This window comes from Cajanus cajan, chromosome 5, assembly GCF_000230855.2.
Source record: "Cajanus cajan strain Asha chromosome 5, NIPB_CcT2T_4, whole genome shotgun sequence".
NCBI classification, from domain to species: domain Eukaryota; kingdom Viridiplantae; phylum Streptophyta; class Magnoliopsida; order Fabales; family Fabaceae; genus Cajanus; species Cajanus cajan.
In genome coordinates this window covers 47635352-47658257 of record NC_138521.1, presented here as the reverse complement: position 1 = coordinate 47658257, position 22906 = coordinate 47635352, and the positions used below count along the sequence as shown (strand labels likewise).

Below are 22906 nucleotides of genomic sequence, written 5' to 3'. Positions count from 1 at the left end.
GTCAATCTCATTATCTAACATATATTTCACGCTCAGAGTGAGACTACTCACTCCCCCTTTACCTCGGTGAACACTAGATGAAGGACATAGATCTTCAGGTGATCTCCAACAATTTCTAGTTGTCCCAATTCTTGAGACTACAAAAACCTAAGAAAGGAAAAATGAGAAGCGTAAAACATAAAGTTGGTATAACCCCTTTGAAAACTTCCCAACTCATGTTTAACCTTTAGTTAATCAAATAATCGTGGTTATGCTCCCCTTCCCTTAAAATACTTAAAACTTATAAATAAACATATTTTTTCCAACACAATCATAAATAAAATAAAATAAATAAAACAATTATAATAAAATATTTTTCTCCAAATACTTATTATAACAAAATATCATAAAAACACATATTTCTCCAATAAATATTATACAAAACATTTTTGCATTTATTATTTAATTAAAAACACTCATAATAATTAAAAGTCTCTAAAATATTTATAAAAGTCATTTAATTGATTAAAACACATTTTTAATCATTTTAGAAAACTTAGAATGTTACACTTATGATGATTATTCTTTAGTGATGTTACATTAAATATAGGTGAGTGATAATATAATAATTTTATCTCGAAGGGACAAACATATAATTTATTTGATCTTTTAATATGTGAATGGTAAATAGTGTAACACTTACATCTCTTAGGAGAGGGTGTGTAATTTATATTAACGACGCTAAGTTAAATAAATTAAATTATATATTTTAATATAATAAGGGAGAACAATGTAATACTCACATATCTCATAGGAGAATAATGTAATTTACTCATAAAATTTTAAGAGGTCAAAATTGCACAATTACAATACTTGATAATATAAATCACTTATTTGAAACTTGAGAGACCATGATCGCACAATTATCTTAGTTGAGAAACCAAAATTGATATTAAATCATTATTTGATCATTTGAAAACATGAGTTTCAACATATAATAAATTAATTAATTATTTATTTATTTTGCATTTCACATTATCACATCATATCATCAGCACATCCATATCAAACACCATATTGATATCATTTGTCCCACATCCACAAAAATTGTTAGAATTTTAAATGAAGATTGATGGAAGAACTAAAGTCACACCATTATATTACTTGGGAGGTGTAATTCACTCAATATCAATATCAATATCAATATCAAAATTGTATAATTATAATACTTGAGAAACAAAAATATATTTATAATTTAAAAAAATATAGTTAAAAATTATATTTTAATTATTTATAATTTTAATATTTAAATTTAATTTATATTTTTTTTTAATTTGAAGTTGAATTTTGAATTCCTAATTGCAATAATATATTTATTAAATATCTTGAGTTATTTACTAAATATATTTTAATATATTATAAATTATAAATTTGTTTAAATAACTTACTTTTATCTTCTCAAAATATTACTGATATATCATATAAAAGTTTGTAATTATTCTATCTTTTGTAATTAATACTTAAATTTAATTAACCGATATTACATATAAAAAAAAACCAAATAATTTATACTTAATTTTTAAATTCATTACTTTGAGAATTACCTATAAAATGGTTTTTATTAAAAAAAAATAAAAATGGGTCAAATATAACCTAATAGAGTAATAGTTTAAGGCTTAAATTGGCTGTTTATTCAAACAAATTTAAGATAAAAAAAAATATTGAAATGAATGTTAATTTAATTTTTTATTATTAGATATTTACTATATAATATATTAATTTTAATAACAACTGAAATCATACTTTTTAACTTCTAATTTTACTGTGAGAATTTATAATTTTATTGTATTATTTTTATCTCATATATTTAGTATTTTAAATTTAATTTAATTATTTTATTTGTTACAACTATATATCGAATTCTATAATATTTGTAATTAATTATTAATTATTTTATTACATTGAATTTAAATATAATTAAATATTTATTTATTATACTTATTATTAAAATATGAAATAATATCTTAATTAAAATGTAAATAATAAATTTGAATATATATTCATAAACAGTGAAAGAAGTATCAAAGTACTTGGATTTTAAATAGGTAATGTCTAAATAGAAAGTTTATGACTACCAATGTGAAATGACAGGATACAGCCAGTGAGTTTATTTAACTTTTAAAAATATGAATCTTGAATTTTCTCTATCCGGTTATGCTTTTAAAATTGTGCTTTCAATCTGTAGATCCAACGGTTGACATTAGTTTCCCACCGTGAGGGTGGGAGCCTGCACCACATACGTCGCATAGGACAAACGTCAATAGCGCGAAATCAGTGAAGGGTATTTGGATAAGCATTTCGCAGAATCATTTCCCAAAAAAATTCTAAAATTGATTTTAGTTTAAATTAATTTTAAAACGAAGTATTTGTTTAAACAATTTTATTTTAAGCACAAGTTAATAGTTAAACTCGGTATAAATTCTTTTAACCAACACAAGCTATTGTTTCAATTCAAAATTAATTATAGACCTAAAATTAATTACACATGAAGTTCGGTATATAAAAGTTTACTTAAAATCACAATCAACTATTATTTGAACATAATTCTAACATATTTCACGTAAAACTAAACATGCACATAATAACTATTTTGCTTGTGCATCTATTGGTAATGTTTAACCAATTTTTTTAAGTGCAGAACACAAGCTATGTTTTATTCCTTCTAAATGAGATCAGATGACACATGAAACAAAGAACAAACACAAGCAAAGGAAATAGAAAAATTGCAATAACTGCAAGGACCTAATTCACACTTAAATGAACTTACAGAATTTTGCCAGGCTCCTATTCAGCACTTAAAATTAATCAAATTAAAACCGAAGCTCAACCCAACCCACAATCAACTTCTAATTGGTCTTGATACTCTAAAAATAAATGAGTTCAAAACAATCTAAACCCAAATGAAATAGACAATAAACTAGCATTTCTCAAAACTGATACCTCCCATTTAATCATGGAAAGAATATACGACAACTAATGATTTCATACACAAGCACAATAAATACTTCCTGATTTTCTACCGTCAAAAAGAAACAAAGATCGACCAAGTTTGATCGATATCAAAGTCACATTACCATGCTAAATAGTAGTTCTCCAGAGTATGGAATTTTGTTGTAGCCAGCAAAAATCTCGATCTAACAATCATCTCAATCAAAAAATTTATTTCAGCCAGACCAAAAATTAATATTTTTCAAATCCAGCTCATATTTCATGAGCCTCATGACACTGACGATGCCCCACTAATGGTCTGTTTAGCCACATATATTTGCTTCACCTTTGTCGAGGAATAGTTTTTATCTGCACCCAGAGATTGATTTCTTCCTTGGTACCCTCTACGATGGGACCATTCACCCCCAGAATTATTTCTTTGAGAACCACCACCTCTCTGATAGTTACTAGTATGTCCTGAGGAATGGTCAGACTGCTGGGTAGAATTATTAACTTGTGAGGGCTGACTCTTGAAAGAAGAACTTGCATTCTGGTTATTACTATTGCTGCCATTTGCATTTTGAACATCAACCTTCACACCATCTGTAATGGGGATCGTAGGAGTCTTGTTGATGACATCTTGTGCCGAAGTCTTGGCAAGAGTAGAATTTGATGCGTCCACCAATCCAAGTTCATCAGGCAATTGGTTAACATTCATGTCAGCAGCTCTAGGAAAATTCCTATCACCATCAGAGGATGTTGAAACTCGAGAACCAGTAAACCTTTTGGTATTTAAGGGCTGATCAACAGATGAGCCATGGCTGAACTGGGAAGTCTGTAACCCTTCTAGTTGCTGCAATGGCATTGACAGAGGAATGGATGAAAGTTGTGAATTAGGAACATGTGGCCATCGAGCTTGTACCGACATCTCAGTAGAGGGCTGGCAAAAATTTACACAATTGTTAATTAATGAAAAAAAAAAAAGTATATACGGTCCTTTTTGTAAAAAAGTTGAATTATAATATTGACAGATTCCAATCAAGAACTATAGTAAAATTAAAATCCCAAATTCTATACAACACGCTTAGAAGGTTTTGTATTATTATTGTAGAAATAAACTGTAGAACACATCAAAGTTTTACCTGGAAAGGAGAAACGTCAAACATAGCTACAGGAGAAGCCATTGGCATAAGTGGTGAACCTGGAGCAAGATGTTGAATTGGAGAAGGCATGTTAGCAGGATTCCGCTGTGAAGATGTCATATTCATACCGTTCATATCCCCGTCCCCAGGCCCCGGGGCAGAAGATGTAGGGATGTGTTTCCAATCAGGCTGCTTTCCTGATGGGATATAAGTGGTGCCCATGAAACTCAAACCAACTTGACCAAATTGTCCAACAGGAGCAAAATGGTTATAAACAACCATGTGTGGTGGCCCCTGGACTCCTGGAATGCCTCCAGGAGGAGCAATAAAAGGTCCAGTAAACCCTGTTGGAGGTCCATAAAAAGATTCAACACCAGAATGGCACTGTTGCCAACTCCCAATTGGCCTTGATGCCGTTGTAGTACTTTTTTGAGACTGTGACTGTGTTGTAGATGCAGACTCATCATGTGGTCCAAAAGCAAAGACAGGACCACCCATCATAGGATTCATTTCATAGAAAGGAAAATGAGAAGGAGGGCCGGAAGGAAAATGAGGAGGGACAGAAGGAAAATGCGAAATCATTTGACCAGAAGAATTTTGGGTACTTGGTATGGGAGGCCATAAGGAAATTGGCGGAGTCTCCACAGATAAGTCTGCTGGAAGAGATACGCTAAGAGACTCCTCAGATCTAGATTGACCAGCTGATTGCTGCTCACAAGCTGCTCCTGCCCAAATAACTAATTTAAATAAATAGAAAGTTCCAGAATACAAATTGATATTAATTAAAATTATTAACAGATGTTCAGAAAAAAGAAAGACTATACTAATGTCTAAAACCAAGGGAGAAGATTCACCTGCTACTACCCTATCAATATCTGCAGCTACAAAACTTTTACCATCTGAAGCAGGAACAGAACAAGTACCCAATCCATTCCAACAATCTCATCACTACTAATGGCAGCAACAGCAACAGCAGAAGCAGCTGCTTCAGCTTCAGCTTCTGCATCACAATCTTCTAAATGACCATGAGATTCATTACTATGTTTTTCTTTATCAAAGAAGAGACTGCAATCATTTTCAGATCCAGTAAGATTGTGGGATATTTGCATGTCCGATCTAGATGATCGAGGTGGACCAATGCCATGAGACACACGACTACTAGATGGAAGAACGGTTGGTGATGTTACTGCCCCTGAATACATAAAGAAATATCCTCCATCAGTAAGGCAACTGAAAATCCAGAAATATTACCTAAAACTGCAAAATAATTTCCTATCAATGTTGCTATAATCAAATAAATGACTAAACAAAAAAATTTGCTTACCAAACTGAATTTTCTCTCCTGCAAGCAAGGAATTAATTGGGTTGACTGCAGAGTTAAAGGTTTTCTCCTTTGTCAAAATGGATGATGTTGGCAAACTGGGTTCTTTAACAGCACCGGACAAATTGCCAACAGAAGCCTGTGAATCAAACTGAGGCTTCATAGCTTCATCAAGTTGAGTCTGTGTAAGTGTCATTACCTGCCATAAAATTGTTTTAGATTTTCAACGAAAAGGTTGGACAAAGTAAATATTTATGCATATGCCTGAACTCAAATTTCTCATCTTTAAATTACACCGTTTTGATCCCCCCAAACATTCCCTCTAAAATATCAGAACTACTATTTGCTCCCAAAAAAAATAAGAACATTTCAGTCCCTCCAAAGGAATCATAAAGGCAAAATTTGATTATGGTTGATTATGAGATAACTCCTCAGTGATACTAAACTAAAGAAAGAAAAAACCATTCTAAATTTCAAAGGAGCAGTCCCTCCAAAATATTATGGGGTAACTCATCGGTGGAACTAAACTATATAAAGAAAAAAGCATTCAAAATTTTGAAGGAGTTAAAATGCAACTATGAAACATAAGGGGATGACATACATGAATGAAATTAAACCGTGTTTCTAGAATTGTTAATTCTAAATAAACAGGCATTAAAGAAATACAGCCAAAATACACAGTACAATCACAAACAATAGAGTTTCAATTGCCATTGTTTGTTCTCTAACAAAGTGAGGGAGGTAAAGTTAAAACCTGTTGACTAATTTGAGCAGTGCCCCAAGAGCCCAAAGATGTCTGAACATTATCTAGAACCTTGTTCTTGCTTTCAAATATCACACCAGGGTCTTTTTCACCACCAGAAACTGCTGGGAGACTTGTCTGAAGTGAGGGTCTGTAAAAGAAAAAATATACATTAATTTTTTGTAGAGATGGCCACCAAGAAATCTTACAACACAGCAACTACCTGCTTATCTGTGATCTTAAATCAGCCTGGGCATCAATTTTCAAAGGAGGTGTGCCTATTGGAGGTAATGCTTGGGACAATAAGCTTGAACTAAATCCAGATGAGGCATCAATCTTTGTCATTCCACGCACTTCAGCAACAAAATCAGCATGCATACTGCTTGCAACTTCACCTGCAATTATGGATCCTTTGCTAGAATTGCCTACAGCCACAACACTTTGAGACGCAGAACGGGGTCTTCGTTGAACCTAGCATTAAATAAAAACAATTAAGAAAGATGCAACACACAATATAAGGTTATATGTTGATATAGAAATTAAAACCTTTGCAACCCGAGACTTGGCTTTAATTTCCTTCTCTCTCTGTTCACGCCTATCATTTAACATTTGCCTTTTTGACCTAACTTCTATGAAGTCATCTTCATCACTAGGAGCTTCAATTCCAGGTTGCTCAAACACACGTATAATTCCGCTTTGCAATGGAACATCAACATCTTCTTCCGAACACAAGTTTCTTTTGAGATTACTCTGTCCATAATGTGAGAAGGTCTGAGTCTTTGTTGAGTCTTTACCATCAACCTTTTCAACTCTGCTTCCAGAATCCATTCCATGTGAATTTTCTGCTGATTCTACGGTTTGTTTTCCCAATTTATTGGCCATAGGCTTCCTAGGTCCAGTCCTGCCAGATATGCCTGCCCCCCTTGCATTGATATTTGACTTGTTATCCAAACCAAATTGATCAATCAAAGCTGAACTAGTGGACTGCCTCTTCTCAGCACTTTCCCGAACCCGAAACTCGGTGCGCTGTTGCACATTCCGACGAGGCCTCCTCATAAATCCCCCAGAGTGATTCACCCTTGAAGTAGCTGGACCTGATGATCTTGAGTTTGAATTTTTTACAGTAAAGACATATCTCTTTCCCCTGCCACCAGATGCAGGAAATTGTGTTCTTGACTCCATAAAATTATCTTTTGAAACCGAATGAAGTGATGCATCCCTGGTCACAGAATGAACTTCTGTTTCTTTAGAACTGCTGCTCTTTCCAACTACACTTTGGTTCCCCTGCTTGTCCAATTGGAAAATAGTAGAAGTCCTAGAGCTATTATTAGGATCATGGGCTGCCTCAATTCGACCATCCTCACTTGGCAATGAACCTTGTGACGATAAATTTCTTGAATTACTTGGATGACTGTCAACAGAATGATGTCTGATCTCATTTTTTATAAAGGGATCAGAAGTTTCTGGACCAGTTTGAGCTGACATATGACCTCCATGATTGTAAGAGAAACTGGATGGTATATTAGGCTGAACATATGACATTGATTGGGGACCCAGAGGCATTATACCTTGTGATATTGGAGATGTATATCGAAACTGGCCAAATTGAAACAAAGGAGGCTGCGATGGATGCATGTGAGAGAGGGGTGCGCCAACCTGTGGATGCAGATGCAGTGGCATCTGTATAGAACCAATCTGTATGGCTGGTACGGGTGATGGTATCAAAGATGGACCAGAAAACAGACCAAATTGAAGCTTAATGGGTAACTCAGCTTGACTTGGAGCAGTAGCTACATTAGAGGTAACAACTTGACCAGAAGAAGATGAGTAGTGAGGGGCAATAGTAACTGAACTTGGTGTACTATGGTAATTAGAAGCTTCCACATTAACTAAACTCTCAGACACCACAGAAGAAAGAGAATTACTAGGCTGAATGACCAAATCTTGAGCTGGTTTCTCTGATTCCTGGAATACACAAGAGCTACTGTTAAGATTTAACTGAGAGGTATCATCCACAGGTTGGAGAGCTTTCTCATCGGCCTGTGCATTATCATAAGATACACATTCTTCTAGAGTGATGTCAGCCTGTTGAGCCATAAATGTAGTTTCTTCATCTTTGGATGTCCTTTCAAACTCTTCATTGGGCATCCCAACCTGGACACCCTCATCAAATCCTAATACTAGGTTATCCATCAAGTGGGGCAATCCTTTCTCTTGTAAATGCAAATCTTCAAAATCCTGGTTGAGTTGAGCATTTTCATCTCCTTCATGCACTTCATCTTCTTCATGATAATCTTCATCTTCATCATATTCTTCTTGTTCTTGGAATTGCTCATTATTCTCAGTAGTCCATTCATCATCATCACCACTAGAGACAGCACATGGAGTACCTACATTCTCATTTCCAGCAACAACATTTCCAGCAACAACAGGTGTTGCAATGGATTCATTATCTAGAGCTGGAAGGGGACAACTTTTGCTTTCTTCAGAAGTCAATATGGTAGGGGAATCTCCAGAGTCATCTAAGTCATCATGAGAGAGATGTGTTGGAGAACTTGGGGGGCTTGAAACAGATAGTGAAGACTGAGAATCACACCTTGGAGTGGTTTCCACTTTACGGTCCTCATTCTCAGTAGTCTCTTGCCTGACATCCACTACTTCATGTTGTGCACGATTCCCATTGTCGTAACCAGCTGGCAGAGTAGACTCACTCCTTGTTGTCTGATTATAATGCATATCATTTTCTAGGAAAGCAGAAGGGCTGGAGTGTTCATTTTCAGTCTTGTAAGTTCTGTGAACAGAACCTAATGAAGGAGGAGGAAGTACTCGAGGCTGCCTGACAGAATACCGTGACCTCCCCAAGGCATAGGGTCCATCAGATTCAGAACTTGGATAAGTACGCTCGGGGAATGGAGGAAATGGATTGCCCCGGGATCGGCCTTGTGTCCATCCATCACCAAATCTTTCAAAAAAGTTTTCATGAAAATCAGAATCAATCTCTGTATTTCTGCTAAGATGATCTCCATCTGCAGATTGATTCCACCTCTGCGGGGGTTTCACATGACCATATTCGTCTAAGTGGGGCTCCGAAATCCCTCCCTTGTAATAAGTCCTTGACGACACAAATCCAGACCCACTATTATATTCTTTCCTCATAAATGGCTTTCCCCCTATTGATAAATCTCTGCGGGGACTGTTGTGACTATTCTCCTGGTCGTGTGGATAAAATGTTGTATTGCTCCAATTCTCATATGCATCCCTTCTCCATGTATTAACGGGTTTTCCTCTATCCACGAGGGTGGAAGATAAATCTCTAGAGAAATGAGACCTAGAACCCATCTCCAATGGCCTATTCACACTTGATGAATCAGAAGATGCCGAAGTTAATATCCTGTCGACCATTCTTTCACTATCCTCCCAATCACCCACATCTGTAACCCTGGATGTTTCTTTTTCATTCATTGTCACAGTCATTTTCTCATCCACAACAACCGGAGCATTACCACCACTTTTGGTCGCCTCAGCCTGTCTTCTTGCAATCTTTTGCTCCAATTCTAAAAGCTTCTGCTTAGCAGCTTGTTTCCTCCTCTCTTCTTCTAAAAATATCCTTTGTTTCTCTTCTTCCCTAGCTAACCTCTGCTCTTCAGCCTTCCGCAAAGATTCAATCCTTTCTTGCTCTGCTCTCCATGCTGCCTCTCTAGCTTCTTCTTCCAATCTCCTCTGCCTCTCTTCCTGCTCTCTAACCTGCCTTAATCTTTCCTCCTCTTCTCTACGAGCCAACTCCAATGCCCTTTCTTGCTCCTCAATGATACGCTGCCGCTCCTGTTCTTGCATCCTCTGAACCCTTTCAAGCTCAGCCTCAAAGGATTCCCTCACCGGATCATGAAAATCAGTTTGCTTAAGCACATCCTTCTTCTTCTTGACCACCCCAACAGGACAACCCGAAAACAAATCCCTCCCATCAAAACCAGAACCTCCAAAATCCTCCAAAAAGCCTTTTTCACTCTTGGGTAATGCTCGTTTCTCTCTACCAAAATTAAGCAGAGGGTCATTAACAGGAAGCCCCTTTCCACCCATGGAAAATGAAGATGACGAGCTCTGCACAGAATCAGCTCTGTTCCTGTTGAGTTGCTCCCGGTTACGACCATAAGACTCCATAGCATTATTCCAAGGCTGCTGTTTCCCACCCTGACTATCCCTCCTTCCAAAGTCCCTCTTTCCAGAATCATCATCTCTAAATGGCGACAGAACATACTTGTTATTATCCTTCCCCACATCCCTACTCCCACTTGAAGGCCTCACACCAACACCATTTCTTTCATTTCCAGCATCTTTAGAAAATGACACATTCGAAGTTCTCCAAGAATTCCCGTCTGGCCCCATTCTATCATAACTCTCCACTTCACTGGACAAAACCTTCCCAACTTCATTGCCTCTCAACTGTCCCCTCTTGTCATGCTTATGAGGCAATACGCCACCAATCCTAGGCATATCAAAATCCCAAAATGCGTCCCCCTTGGGAAAAAAACCATGATCCCTGCCCTCTCTGCTCAATCCGTGACCCGTGTCCCGCTCATCATCGGCCCAATCCGAGCGTGGGTTCAGCCGAACCAGTGGCAGAGGACCAGGGAAATACTCCTCCTGCCTCCTCCCAACACCATACCTGGGGTTCACCAGACGCGAACCACGACCATCATCGCCACCGCCAACCACATTCACACTGCGAGAAACACTCAAATGATCAGTAATCAAAGAACCCTCCTTCTTCTCCTCAACAAACACATTCTCATCACCCAGAGAATGCTTCTGCTTCTGATTCAGACTCTGATTCTGATTGCCACTCTCCTGGATCTTCTGACTTGGGCCGGGTCCAGGCGCCAAGGTAGCCCGCAGAGAGGGAAAATCCTCTCCTCTCAAAACAGCTGACGAAACAGGTGCAGCTGCGGTGGCAGCCGGTTTGCCTTGGATGACAGGCCGCGACAGCCCATCTTCCGCGACGGGCTTGGTCCAGCCCACACCTGACGAACTGGGCCTCGCCCCGCTTCCAGGACCTCCAGAGCCGGAAGGCCCACTCCCCGATCCCAGCGAATCGAACCGTTCGTGCTCCTTCCGCAGCGAAGGGAGGTTCAAGGGGGGTGGAACGGAAAGCTTGGGCCCGGCCTTGTGCGAACTCCGAGGCCGCGAGGGAATCGCAGCAGCTCCTGCGGCTGGCCGCGCCGCTCGGTTGGATCCGAAGGGGGTGGAATGCTGCCCATAGGACTTGTTTAGATTCACAGAGACGTATTTGGTGCCGGAATTGGCCGCCATCGCAATCGCGAAGCAAGTGTGAATGGCAAAAGCATGAAACCCTAGCCCTGTGATTTCTCTGCTCTCACTGATTAAGTGTTTGATCCGATTATATGAAAATTGAATTCGAACCCTAACCCTAACCCGGTGATCAAAGCGACAGGGTTGGATGAAAGGGTGGAGGAGGGATCCAAGAATGAAGAGGGATCTCAGAAGATGATTTTTTCTGTTTTAATTTTAATTAGGGTTTGAAAGAGAATGGTGTGGGAGTAGGATAAGAGGGTGGCCTATAGGAGCGTAAGATAGAGCGCGGCGCTGGTTAGGAGTGCGACCAATGGGAGAAGCCCTACTCAAACAGGAGGGGAAGACACAAAATGGGAACTTAACCTTAAAACAATGAGCGAGCTGAGCAATTTTTTTTTGTCTTCATCTATTATGTTTGTACTTATTTATATTTTGTGCCACATCATAGTTTATTATATATTGATATTTATATCAATTGCTATTAAGCTAAGTAAGTAACACTTCTTCTATATTTAAATTTTAAATTTATTTTTTTATTATATACATTATAGTTATGATCTTTAATTTTTTTATTATTATTGTTGTACATTTTTTATTTTATTAAAACTAGATTCAATTTTGTAAGATTTATTTTGATAAGTTGTTTGATATATGTTATTTTTTCTTATACTGATTATTTTCATTTAAATTATATTATATTTTTTAATTTATTAAAACTAGATTTAATTATATATTATTTATTTTGTTAAGTTATTATATATAATATCTAATTTTTTATGATGATTATTATTATATAAATTAGATTAACTAACTTAACTTGATATTCGAGAAATTTACATTATTCAATCAAGTGATTAATGATTGAATTTATGTTGAAAACTCAATTTAGTATTGAATAAAAAAATATAAATTAGATTAATTTTTATATTATATAACTCATTAAAATTATAATATGATAATTTTTAATTACTTATTTTATTAAATGATTTATTTGTAAAATAAAGTTGATATCTATTTAATAATAGTAGTAATCCTTCAAGGCGAGTCTCTACTAGAAGTGAGAATAGATCAGACATATTTTATAAAATTAAAGCTTAAACTTGAGCTATTATTTACATTAACATTTTTAAAAGTATGGTCTCATCTATTAACATAACTAAAAAGCTTATTTTACATTAACAACATTAAATATGTCATATATTTAATTTCAAATAAGCTAATGATTATATATTTTTAAATATACCTATGAGTTTTTATTTAATTTGCATGATAAAAAATAGTTTACTCATTATTATTAAAATTTAAAATTAAAAAATAAAAAATTAATTAAAGAAAAACTCATACATACTCGTGTACACTTATAATGAAGAAAATAATCTTTTAAAAAAGGTTTTCTAAATATTTCTTATATTACATTTTAAGTATTCTAAATAATCAACCATGAATATGAAGGGGAAAAAAAGCAAACATATGACTACTAAAAAAATTTATATTACAAACCCAACTATTTAATAATATTGTTAATAATGTTATATATATATATATATATATAATACATAAATAAATAGGGTCTAACAGAGCCTAAATCTAGTCTTTTTAAATAAATATTTTTTTAAAGTTTAAGTTTTACTTTTTTTTAAGTACATCAAACTTTAAATAGGTTAAGTTATAAACTTTTATTTTAAAATATGATCTATTCATATCCATAATTTTTATTAGTAGTCTCAATATGCAATTGACACCTAATAATATTGGTCGTATTAAACATTATATAGTCACTCATCATTTTTTATTTATTGAAATTATCAAGAAATTCAAGCATGCAATGATATTAGTGTGTCCAAATGGTTGAACTAAATTAAACTATAAAAATAATTCATATAAACTAAACTATATAATAGTTTAGAAAATTAAACTAAACTACTTTCTAATTTAGTGAACTATAGTTCTAAAAGTTCAAATTGCACTATAATTTAATTCAAACTAAAAAAAAATCTACTATAAATCTAACTAAACTACTTTATATATAAAGAATTATTTTTTTATTTCAAATTAACTATTATTCTCAAATTTATATTAATAAACTAAAATGTGTATAACGTGATTTGATTTGAAAAAAAAAATTAACATCTTTCAAATAATAAATCAATCAAAATTGTTTACCAAAGATTGTTTATAAAAAAAATTAAGGCAAAATAGTTCAAACTCACATAAGTAATAACTTTAGAATCACTAGTCAATATTTCATCTACTTCAAGTGTTGAACTATACTTTATACTGAATTAAATTATTTTTGTACTCTTAATCAAATTTTTTCTTATGATTTAAACTAAACAGAACTAATTTTTGTAGTAATTTAGTTTTTAAGACTAAACTTAGCTTCAATTTAGTTTTTATAAAAAAAATACGGAAAATATCATTTATTCACTTATATTTAAAAATAGTAAAGATGAAAGTAAATATAAATCATACATTGACAAGATAAATTAAAAAAATGATTTAAAATTACTGTAACAATTTTCTAAAGTGATAAATAATTTAATTTATAGTCGATGTGTTTTAAAAGAAAGTTTAATTTTAATACATTATTTATATAATCAAATAAATTAAAAAATATTCTAAATATAATTTATCAAATAATTATTAAAAATACAATATTTTAATTATGCATTGGATAACAACATTTAAAAAATGTTTAAAATATGTAGTCTTATTTATAATAAAAATAATTACTTGTGTAAATTGAATAAAAAATTATGCAAAGTTATTATAATTTTTTTTTATAACTATAGTATACTAAACTATATTTTATAGTGTGCATAATTTTTTTAAAATGAACTTAAAATATAACTTAGTTTAGTTTTTATAAAAAAATAGTTCAATATTTTTATAGTTTAATTTAGTTTTTAAAATAATTTTATGAACATTCCTAAATAATACTATACTTGATAACAAAAACATTACAATAACATTATGTTGATTATTTTAGTAATAAGGTATAACAACCTTTTATGTTGCCATAACATTGAACAAATATGCAAAAAAAAAAAAAAACAATAAAATCGGTAACAACAGAATCTAGCCCAAAGAAAATGAAGAACGAAAAAAAAGTTTAAATATAAATATTTTATTCAAAATTTTTAAAAATAAAAATAAACATAGATTAAGAAAATAATATTTTGATAAAATAGATTTATAATTTGATAGAGGAAAAAATGAAAAAGAGAAAATAAATTATAACATTAAGGAATGAGAAAGATTCTTTGTCTCTCCCTTACATATATATTTTATACAGTGACATGACACAATTAAAAGATATAATTGGTTGTCAGTAAAAATTTTTTTTACAAGTGACAGTGTATAAGTGATTAACTCTATATATATATATATATATATTTTTTTTTTTTCTTTTGAAAAATAAAGTCAAGAATTTTATAAGTTAAAAATGGAACATAATTATAAGTATTTATTTTGCAGACATTTTATATCATTGGAGTTTTAAGAGTTAAGAATAAATATTTATTTTAATGAATGACCATGCACTAATATTATGAACGAGTCAATTTTATTATAATTATTTAAAAATTATTATATAATTATTACATATTTATAGATAAAGTTTTTTTGCTTTATTATAAGTAATATAAGATAAAATTATAAATATTTATTTCAATAAATGAGCATGCACTATTCTATAATTATAATTAATTAGAAAATAATTAATAATAATGTAAGAAAATTGAAACAACAATATTATTAGTGAGTCAATTTTATTATAAATTATTTGAAAAATTATTATATAATTATTGCATATTTATAGAAAAATTGTTCATTTTATTATAAATAAAATAAGATAAGGTTAAAATTACACTATGCATATAAAGTAGAATAATTCTTTAAGTTAACAAAAAAAAGTTCTCTACTTTTCAAGGAACTTTTAATCGTTTCTAATTTCATCCTCGTTTAAATATTTTCTCTGAAAAAAGAGAAAATTTTCACTCTCCAAGTATTTTTTTTATATTTTTTTATATTAAAAAATATTCTATTATCTATTTAAGTTTTCAATTAGAAAATTTATCTGAAATTCTTGTTTTATCCAACTTATTTACTAATAATTTTTGTTCAAACTAATTTTAAATTTCTTTTAATTAAATAATTTATATTTATTTATACAATAAAAAAATGAAATTAGATCCATTTTTGATTTCTACATGCAAAATTAATATATAAAATCAATTTCTAGGCAATCATTATTAGTATTATTATTTAAGAAAGATATAAGTGAATAAAAATATAATAAAATGAAAAAAGAAGAAAATATTAAAGATATGTGAATAGTTTGAAGGTAGAAGTCTATACAAATAAAGAAAAAAAATGAATAATGTGTTAAGAAAGAAAAAAGTAGGTTAAAAGATAAATAATGTGTGAGGAGAATTGTTACAAAAATAAATTAAGTATGATTTAAAAAGGTGCAAAAAATTACTTTTTTTTCTATTATAATTGATTTTGAAATTTTTGATGTTTTAGAAAGGAGTAAATTACATTCGAGTGATGTAAATATTACATTATTTTCTCATCTTATATTAAAAATTATAGTTTTCGATAATTTTAATGTATAAAATTTTATATATATTTTTTTAAAAAATTCATTAAAATTTTGTTAACATGTGTTACTAAAAAAATATTAGCAAAAACATCATTTACATATCATCTACTCAAATATGGAAATATTATATCACCCTCCCTTATAGTGTTATAATAAACATTTTTCTTCCTAAAGAAATACAAATATGTTACACTTTTAGGAACTTTTCTTCAATGAAATTATTTTTAAGAATTCTTTTAAACTTCTTATTTGTTATAAAAGAAAGAAAGAAAATAGAGAGAATAAATAAGATAATATGAGATAAATAAAAGAATCTAATTGATATATTATCTTTGGGAGAAAATTAGTTTATTTATAAGTACAGTTAATAGCTGAACAATTACATAATAAGGGAATAATACATAACAAAATATAAATGATAATAATTGATAGTAAATATTGACATCTACTAATTGAGTCACTAATTATTATTCATAACACTCCTCTTGGATGTCCAATATTTAAAATGTGCATCTCCTTATTAGAAAAACCTTATGAGATAAAAACCTAGTGAAAGAAAAAAGAGTACATCATTCATAAATATTTATTTCTCTCCATCATGCATACAATTTTTAAGACGACGGAGTCTAATCTTGTGTATCAACTATTCAAAAACTTTTCTTGGAAGTGATTTTGTAAAGAGATCATGAGTAAACTTGTTGAACATTGGTAGAATATGTTTTGTTCTATCTCCCTTTATGTATTCATCTTTCAACTATGTAATACATGCAACATTATCTTCATATATAACTGTCAATGTCATTTTTCCAGAAGATAAATCACAAGTTTCTCGTACATGTTGAATCACAAATCTTAGTCAAATACATTCACGACTTGCCTCATGTAATGTTAAAATTTCAGTATGATTAGATGAAATGGCTGATATGGTTTGTTTTACAGATCGCCATGAAATGATTATACCACCAATTGTAAACAAATATCATGTTTGTAATTTACCATTATGAGGTTCTAACAAATAACTTACGTCTGCATAACCATTTAATTCTAGTTCGAGGACATTTGAATATAATAACCTCATATCCATTGTACCTCTAAGATAACAAAGGATTTGTTTAACTCCATTCCAATGTCTTCCTGTAAGTGAAGAACTATATCTTGCTAACAAATTAACAGTAAATGCTATATCAGGTCATGTATAATTAGCAAGATACATTAGTGCTCCTATAACACTGAGATATGATACTTCAGGACCAAGTATTTCTTCATCTTTTTCTTGGGGTCTAAATAGATCTTTGTTAACATCTAAAGATCTTACAACCATAAGAGTGCACAATAAATATAATTTATCCATATAAAACCTTTTAAGCATCTATATAACCTTCTTGATACACAAGGATTTCATTTTCCAAATATTCAATTTGCATTAGAAGGGACTTTTTTATCTCCAGTAGCTATTCTGGAAAGTGAATGCAAAAACTTTCTTTGAGAAATACCTACGAAGTGTGTCAGGCATAGTATACGTCGCGTCACAACATTGGAGCAAGTCTTTTATTATCTTCTCTCGTGCATAGATCAAGGTCTTGATAAGTATAACTTCTTGTTTCTATTCATTTCTAATGTTTCTTTTAGTTATTATTTGATGTAGATGTCTGTCAGAGGTTCCACATGGTTGTTTTGTTCCTTTTCTTTCATGTGATATAAATGAAATATTAAAATGCAAGTTTAGAATCTCATTTGATTCATACGTAGCCCTGTGTGAATAGCTTATCATTTCATATATCTTGTAGAATTAGGCAATTAGCTTTGGGTTGCAACTTGTGACGTTTATGCATGCAACTTTTTAGCTTATTCTCCTTTTTTTAGTTAGTTTGTTTATTTATTTTTTCACAAAAGCATGATGAAATTAAAGAGGTTGCGTATAAAAAACTTATGGTTATTTGGATTTTAAATTGGATTTCATATAGTGATTGGTAATATTAAATGAGTAATAATTCTACTATTAAGATCCCTTAAACTTGTGCAAAATTATAAAATAATCATTTGTTACTATGAACTATGTATAAATTAAAATGCTTTTCTTAGTACATGAAAGTTTCTTTAAAAATTATTCTAATGTGCAGTAATAAATAGTGTCAATAAAATAACATTTTATTATCAATACTATTTGGTGATGAGAGTTTAATAATTAGCTACTTACTAGCTTAAATTCTTATGTAAGTTTTCTCATTTTAATTTAATAACAAGCCACTTGCGAGCTTTAAATTCTTATATTATACAAGTTTTTTCATTTTAATTAAAAATAAAAGGTTTATTTCATATATAAATTATTTTCTTGTATGCAATAGTTTATGATATTAATTGAGTAGTATTTCTACCTTTAATATCACGAGAATCATCAAAGTTTATAGAATAGTCATTTGCTATCATAAACTTTTACACATAAAATAAAATAATTTTTTTACGAAATCAACCATGGTCATTATTGATAACATTAATTGAATAGAAAATTTTATCTTTAATGTTATCAAACTTGAGAATTTAATGGCTAGCCATTTGCTAGCTTAAATTCTTATCCAAATCCTTTTTATAAGAAAAATACAAAACATAAGTCTTTTCCAAAAAAAGTCATTATAAAAAAATAAAAATATTTCTTTCTAAGGGGCAAAATAAATATTTATAAAGTTAATTTTGCGCGATCAATTAGAAGATAAATTTTTTTTATAGGCGTTGTAATTAACTCCCAAACTCAACTCTAGTTTCAAATACCATTTTTTTTCTTAAAGAATTTTTCAATATTTTTTCCTTAAAACAAAATATTGGTGACAACTCCATTAAAATCATAACCATGTCATTCTCGTTGTAATTTCGGTTACGACACACATATATATATATATATATACATATTATTTTATATCATATATCTAATATATAAATTGAGTGTGTGTATATAGTATACATATATAATTTATTTTATAATTTCTATTTAATTTTTATTTTAATATATTATTTTAAATTGAATTATATATCTTATAATTTTTCATCAAGTGAATGAAAATTTATATTTCCTCTCTTCTCTATATTCTGTTTTATCTTTTCTTCTAGTCTAAATTGATATATAAGTATCATTTTTTACTCATTTATTTTTTGAAAATTTAAAAAGCGACCTCCTATTGGGATAGACTTTGAAGGAAGCCCACGTAAAAGGAAGAAAATGAAAGTGACTTTCTATTTGCACCATCCTTTTATTTATACACCTATTTTTTATAATTCAAATTTTGTTTCTAAAATATAAAAATAAGAGTGTATAAATAAATAAAGGTACAAAAATAATCCTTGAAAAGAAATGGATTCAAAAAGAAGACATTTTGAACCTTAAATTTGTATAATTTGGATTGATAGAATTGAGAAGTAGTGAAATAAAATGATTAATTTTTAATTGTTTAGTTTAGCGAGAAAGTAAAAGGAAAAAATTAAATAATAATGTTAAAAAACAACTTTACTTTTATTTTGAATAAGTATATCAAAACATGTTTGATTGATTAAAAAAAAGAGAAGAAAAGTATTCATAGAGTTTATTATAAATATTAATTTTATTAAATTTTATTTATGGTGAAGCTAACATTCAGAAAAATAAAAATAAAAATAAAAAAATAAAAAGTTTATATATATCTTATATTTGTAAGGTATGCTACAAACTAATGTTATTAAAATTGAATTGGTCATTGACTCGATTAAGGTATTGTAATTAGTTTGTTTGTTTTTAGATAAAATCAATAGTAAGTCACTAGTTAAATTACATGAAATTACATGAATCATATTTATTAAATGAATTAAATTTTATATTGAAAATCTATATAATACTTAAACTTCTCATGCATCCATCAAAATGTTGCTCTGCTCAAGTAGTTAAGGTGACTTTTCCTAACCAGAAGAGCATGGTTCAAGTCTTTGTTAAGGTAAGTTTTTAGTATCTTTTTATTTCTTGTAACTCATTATTATCCTTTGCATCAAGCTTCTCAATAAAACCAGCTACAACATAGGCTCTGCGTGAGAGGGAGTCATCGGGTTGATGATGTGGCACAAATGCTACAAACAAACTCTTTTATTAATTAAAATTTATTAAAAATTAAAAAATAAATAGAAGTTAATTAAATAAGACGTAAGAAAGAGTATTTTCAAAAGTTTTATATATATATATATATATATAAATTGTCTCTAGCATTTTTCTACATGTGAAAGGACAAAACAATTAATATTGTTGACTAAAGATCACTAATTTAAGATGAAATTAGTTTTAATAGAATCATAATTATTATACAAAAAAGGTATAAAGGTACACAGGAAAAATGCAAAACAATGATATCAATTAACTTATGTAATTAAGTTTGACTTCCAAATTACACCTTTGTGAATTGTGTTTTGGTGGGTGCCAAATTTTAATAGACATCTTCCTTCTTATTGTTACCCAAACAAATAATTTGGTGTTTATTTACTTATTTTTTCGTTCCCTGTTTATTTTCTAATTTTACTTTTAGTTACAAAACTAACACATTTTTTTTTATCTATTCCATGTTTACAAAGATTTGTATAGGAAACAAAAAATAAAAAGAAGATACTTTCAGTATTTTATGTAAAAACATTTGAAAATAAGAAACAAATTGAAAACAAACTAACAAATTTGCAATTAAAAATTAAAACAAAATAATAAAATATAAAATGTTTTCTCTAAATAAACGAGGTCCTAATTATTTTTTTCAGATTGTCTTTCGCTAAAATCATTCCCTCTTAATTCTGTCAAAACAAACATAATTTGAAGAAAGTCCATGTAATAAAGTATACCACATTAATTGTGAGGTTTAAAATTGGTGCTATTATTTTATTTTCATGATTTTACCATCTAATATTATTTGCATGGTGTGACACCCTCTACCCTGCATACCATAACACATAAATAATAAAATTAGAATAACACAATCTTTCATAATTAAAATACCAAATATTTTTAGATAGAAAGTACCACATCCATGATTTAAACAATTAACTAAATCAGCGAAAATTACAAAGAAATAATACTAAAGTTTTAAAAATAATAAGAACAACATACTAATCTAATCCTATCTAAATCCTGATTTCACATGTCCTATCAGAGCAAAGCTCAACATTGAAGCCGAAGCTTCTCACCAACATCCTCAGCCTCATGCTGATAATCACTTGTATAATAGTCAAAGGAAAACAACACAAAAGAAAAGGGAGTCCGAAACATCTCACTCTGGCTCATAGTGTAGGAATACACACCGGATAACCAAACACAAATAGGACATGCATATGTACATAGCATAGATAGATTAATATCAATATCACATTCCACTCATCAAAGGCATAAAAATCACTTTAACATATAACATTAAAATGCACATGTAATGGACGTGGACTACATATTATCATGTATGTGGCGCCAATAACACATATCACATAGCATATTGCTGCTAGCAATACACGAGAGTAGTCTAGGAGTACAAGTCGGGTCACACCCTCTGCGCACTTTCACTAGAAGGACATACTACCAGGGTCTAGTCAGGATAACTAAGCCGCGCAAGATACATCCCATGCACACAATGGGCGAGACTAGAACTTACAAATCGAGCTATCCCCAAGGACTAATTCCCAAGCTTTTACACAAGGGGGCCTTTCCTGACAGTGTATTCCATATTGTACCCTTAAAAATATTTATGCAAATGATGCAAGTCAATCAAGACTCTATGCATTCTCATATTACATTATCGTGTCTCATTATTATCATATCTCATTGTCATATAACATTAACACATATCCTCATATCTCATGTCTCATATTCACATTTCACATATCTCATGTCTCATGTTCACATTTCACATTATCTCATCATATTCACATAGTCTCCACAGAGCACTTTAATTCATATCAAAACTTGTCTATTTTCAAAAATAAACACATATTTATACTCAGCAACCATCACAACATATAATAGAAAACTCAAAAGGTAAAATAGAAAATATTAGAAGTTTGCCTGTTTCTCATAGGGTTCCCATAGGAACCCACAAAGTACTCTAATTCATACAAATAACATTTAAAATAGTATAATTAACTCATACAATTACCTCTTCAAACCATCTCTTCTTATAATCACCAATGCGTTCCCTTAGGGTTTCCCATAGGAACCCACAGAGATCTCAGATCATACAATTAATTACATATAAGAAAAATAATAGGCGAAACAGATACAATTAGGGAAAATTCCTCATACATGAGCATACACAAATACAACAAACACAGGATTGGGGGCCAATCCCACTACCCAACATATATTCCCACACCCAAAGGGAGGTTTCTCACTCCCCCCTTACCTCCATAAGCAGGAGTTGAAACTGAAGCAGAATCTTCCTGGTCTCTTCCTCTAGGTTCCTCTTGGTCTTCAAAGAATGTAGAAGAAAAGAAGTCAGAAGTGAAAAATGTGCTTTTAGGAGTGTCAGAGCGTGCTATTTATAGACGTCAGGAGTGGCCAGGACGACCCGTTTAAAATCTGAAATGACTCGTTCTGGACCCATTCATCATGTGTAAAAGTCACATCCGGAACGACTCGTTCCTAAACCAGAACGACCCGTTCTGGGGTTAAGTTTAACCCACAACAACCATGTTTGGAACGATCCGTTCTTAAACCAGAACAGCCCATTCCCAACTAAGGTTATAGGCCATTTTAGTAGTTTGGAATAGTTCATTCCAGTTTCGGAACGACCCGTTCTAGGTTACTAAAATTTAAAATATTAAAAATAATTTTTGTA

At 31.0% G+C, this 22906-nt stretch overlaps 1 protein-coding gene across 1 annotated transcript; it reads right to left on the bottom strand.

Moving 5' to 3' along the window:
- Positions 1-2754: 2754 nt before the first annotated feature.
- Positions 2755-11826, bottom strand: LOC109817356 (uncharacterized). The gene is given in 8 exon segments (XM_083075276.1): positions 2755-3907; positions 4110-4810; positions 4934-5050; positions 5053-5301; positions 5434-5629; positions 6185-6323; positions 6396-6643; positions 6719-11826. Coding segments are annotated over 8 exon segments (7062 nt in total). The 5' UTR covers positions 11480-11826; the 3' UTR covers positions 2755-3256.
- Positions 11827-22906: the final 11080 nt, after the last annotated feature.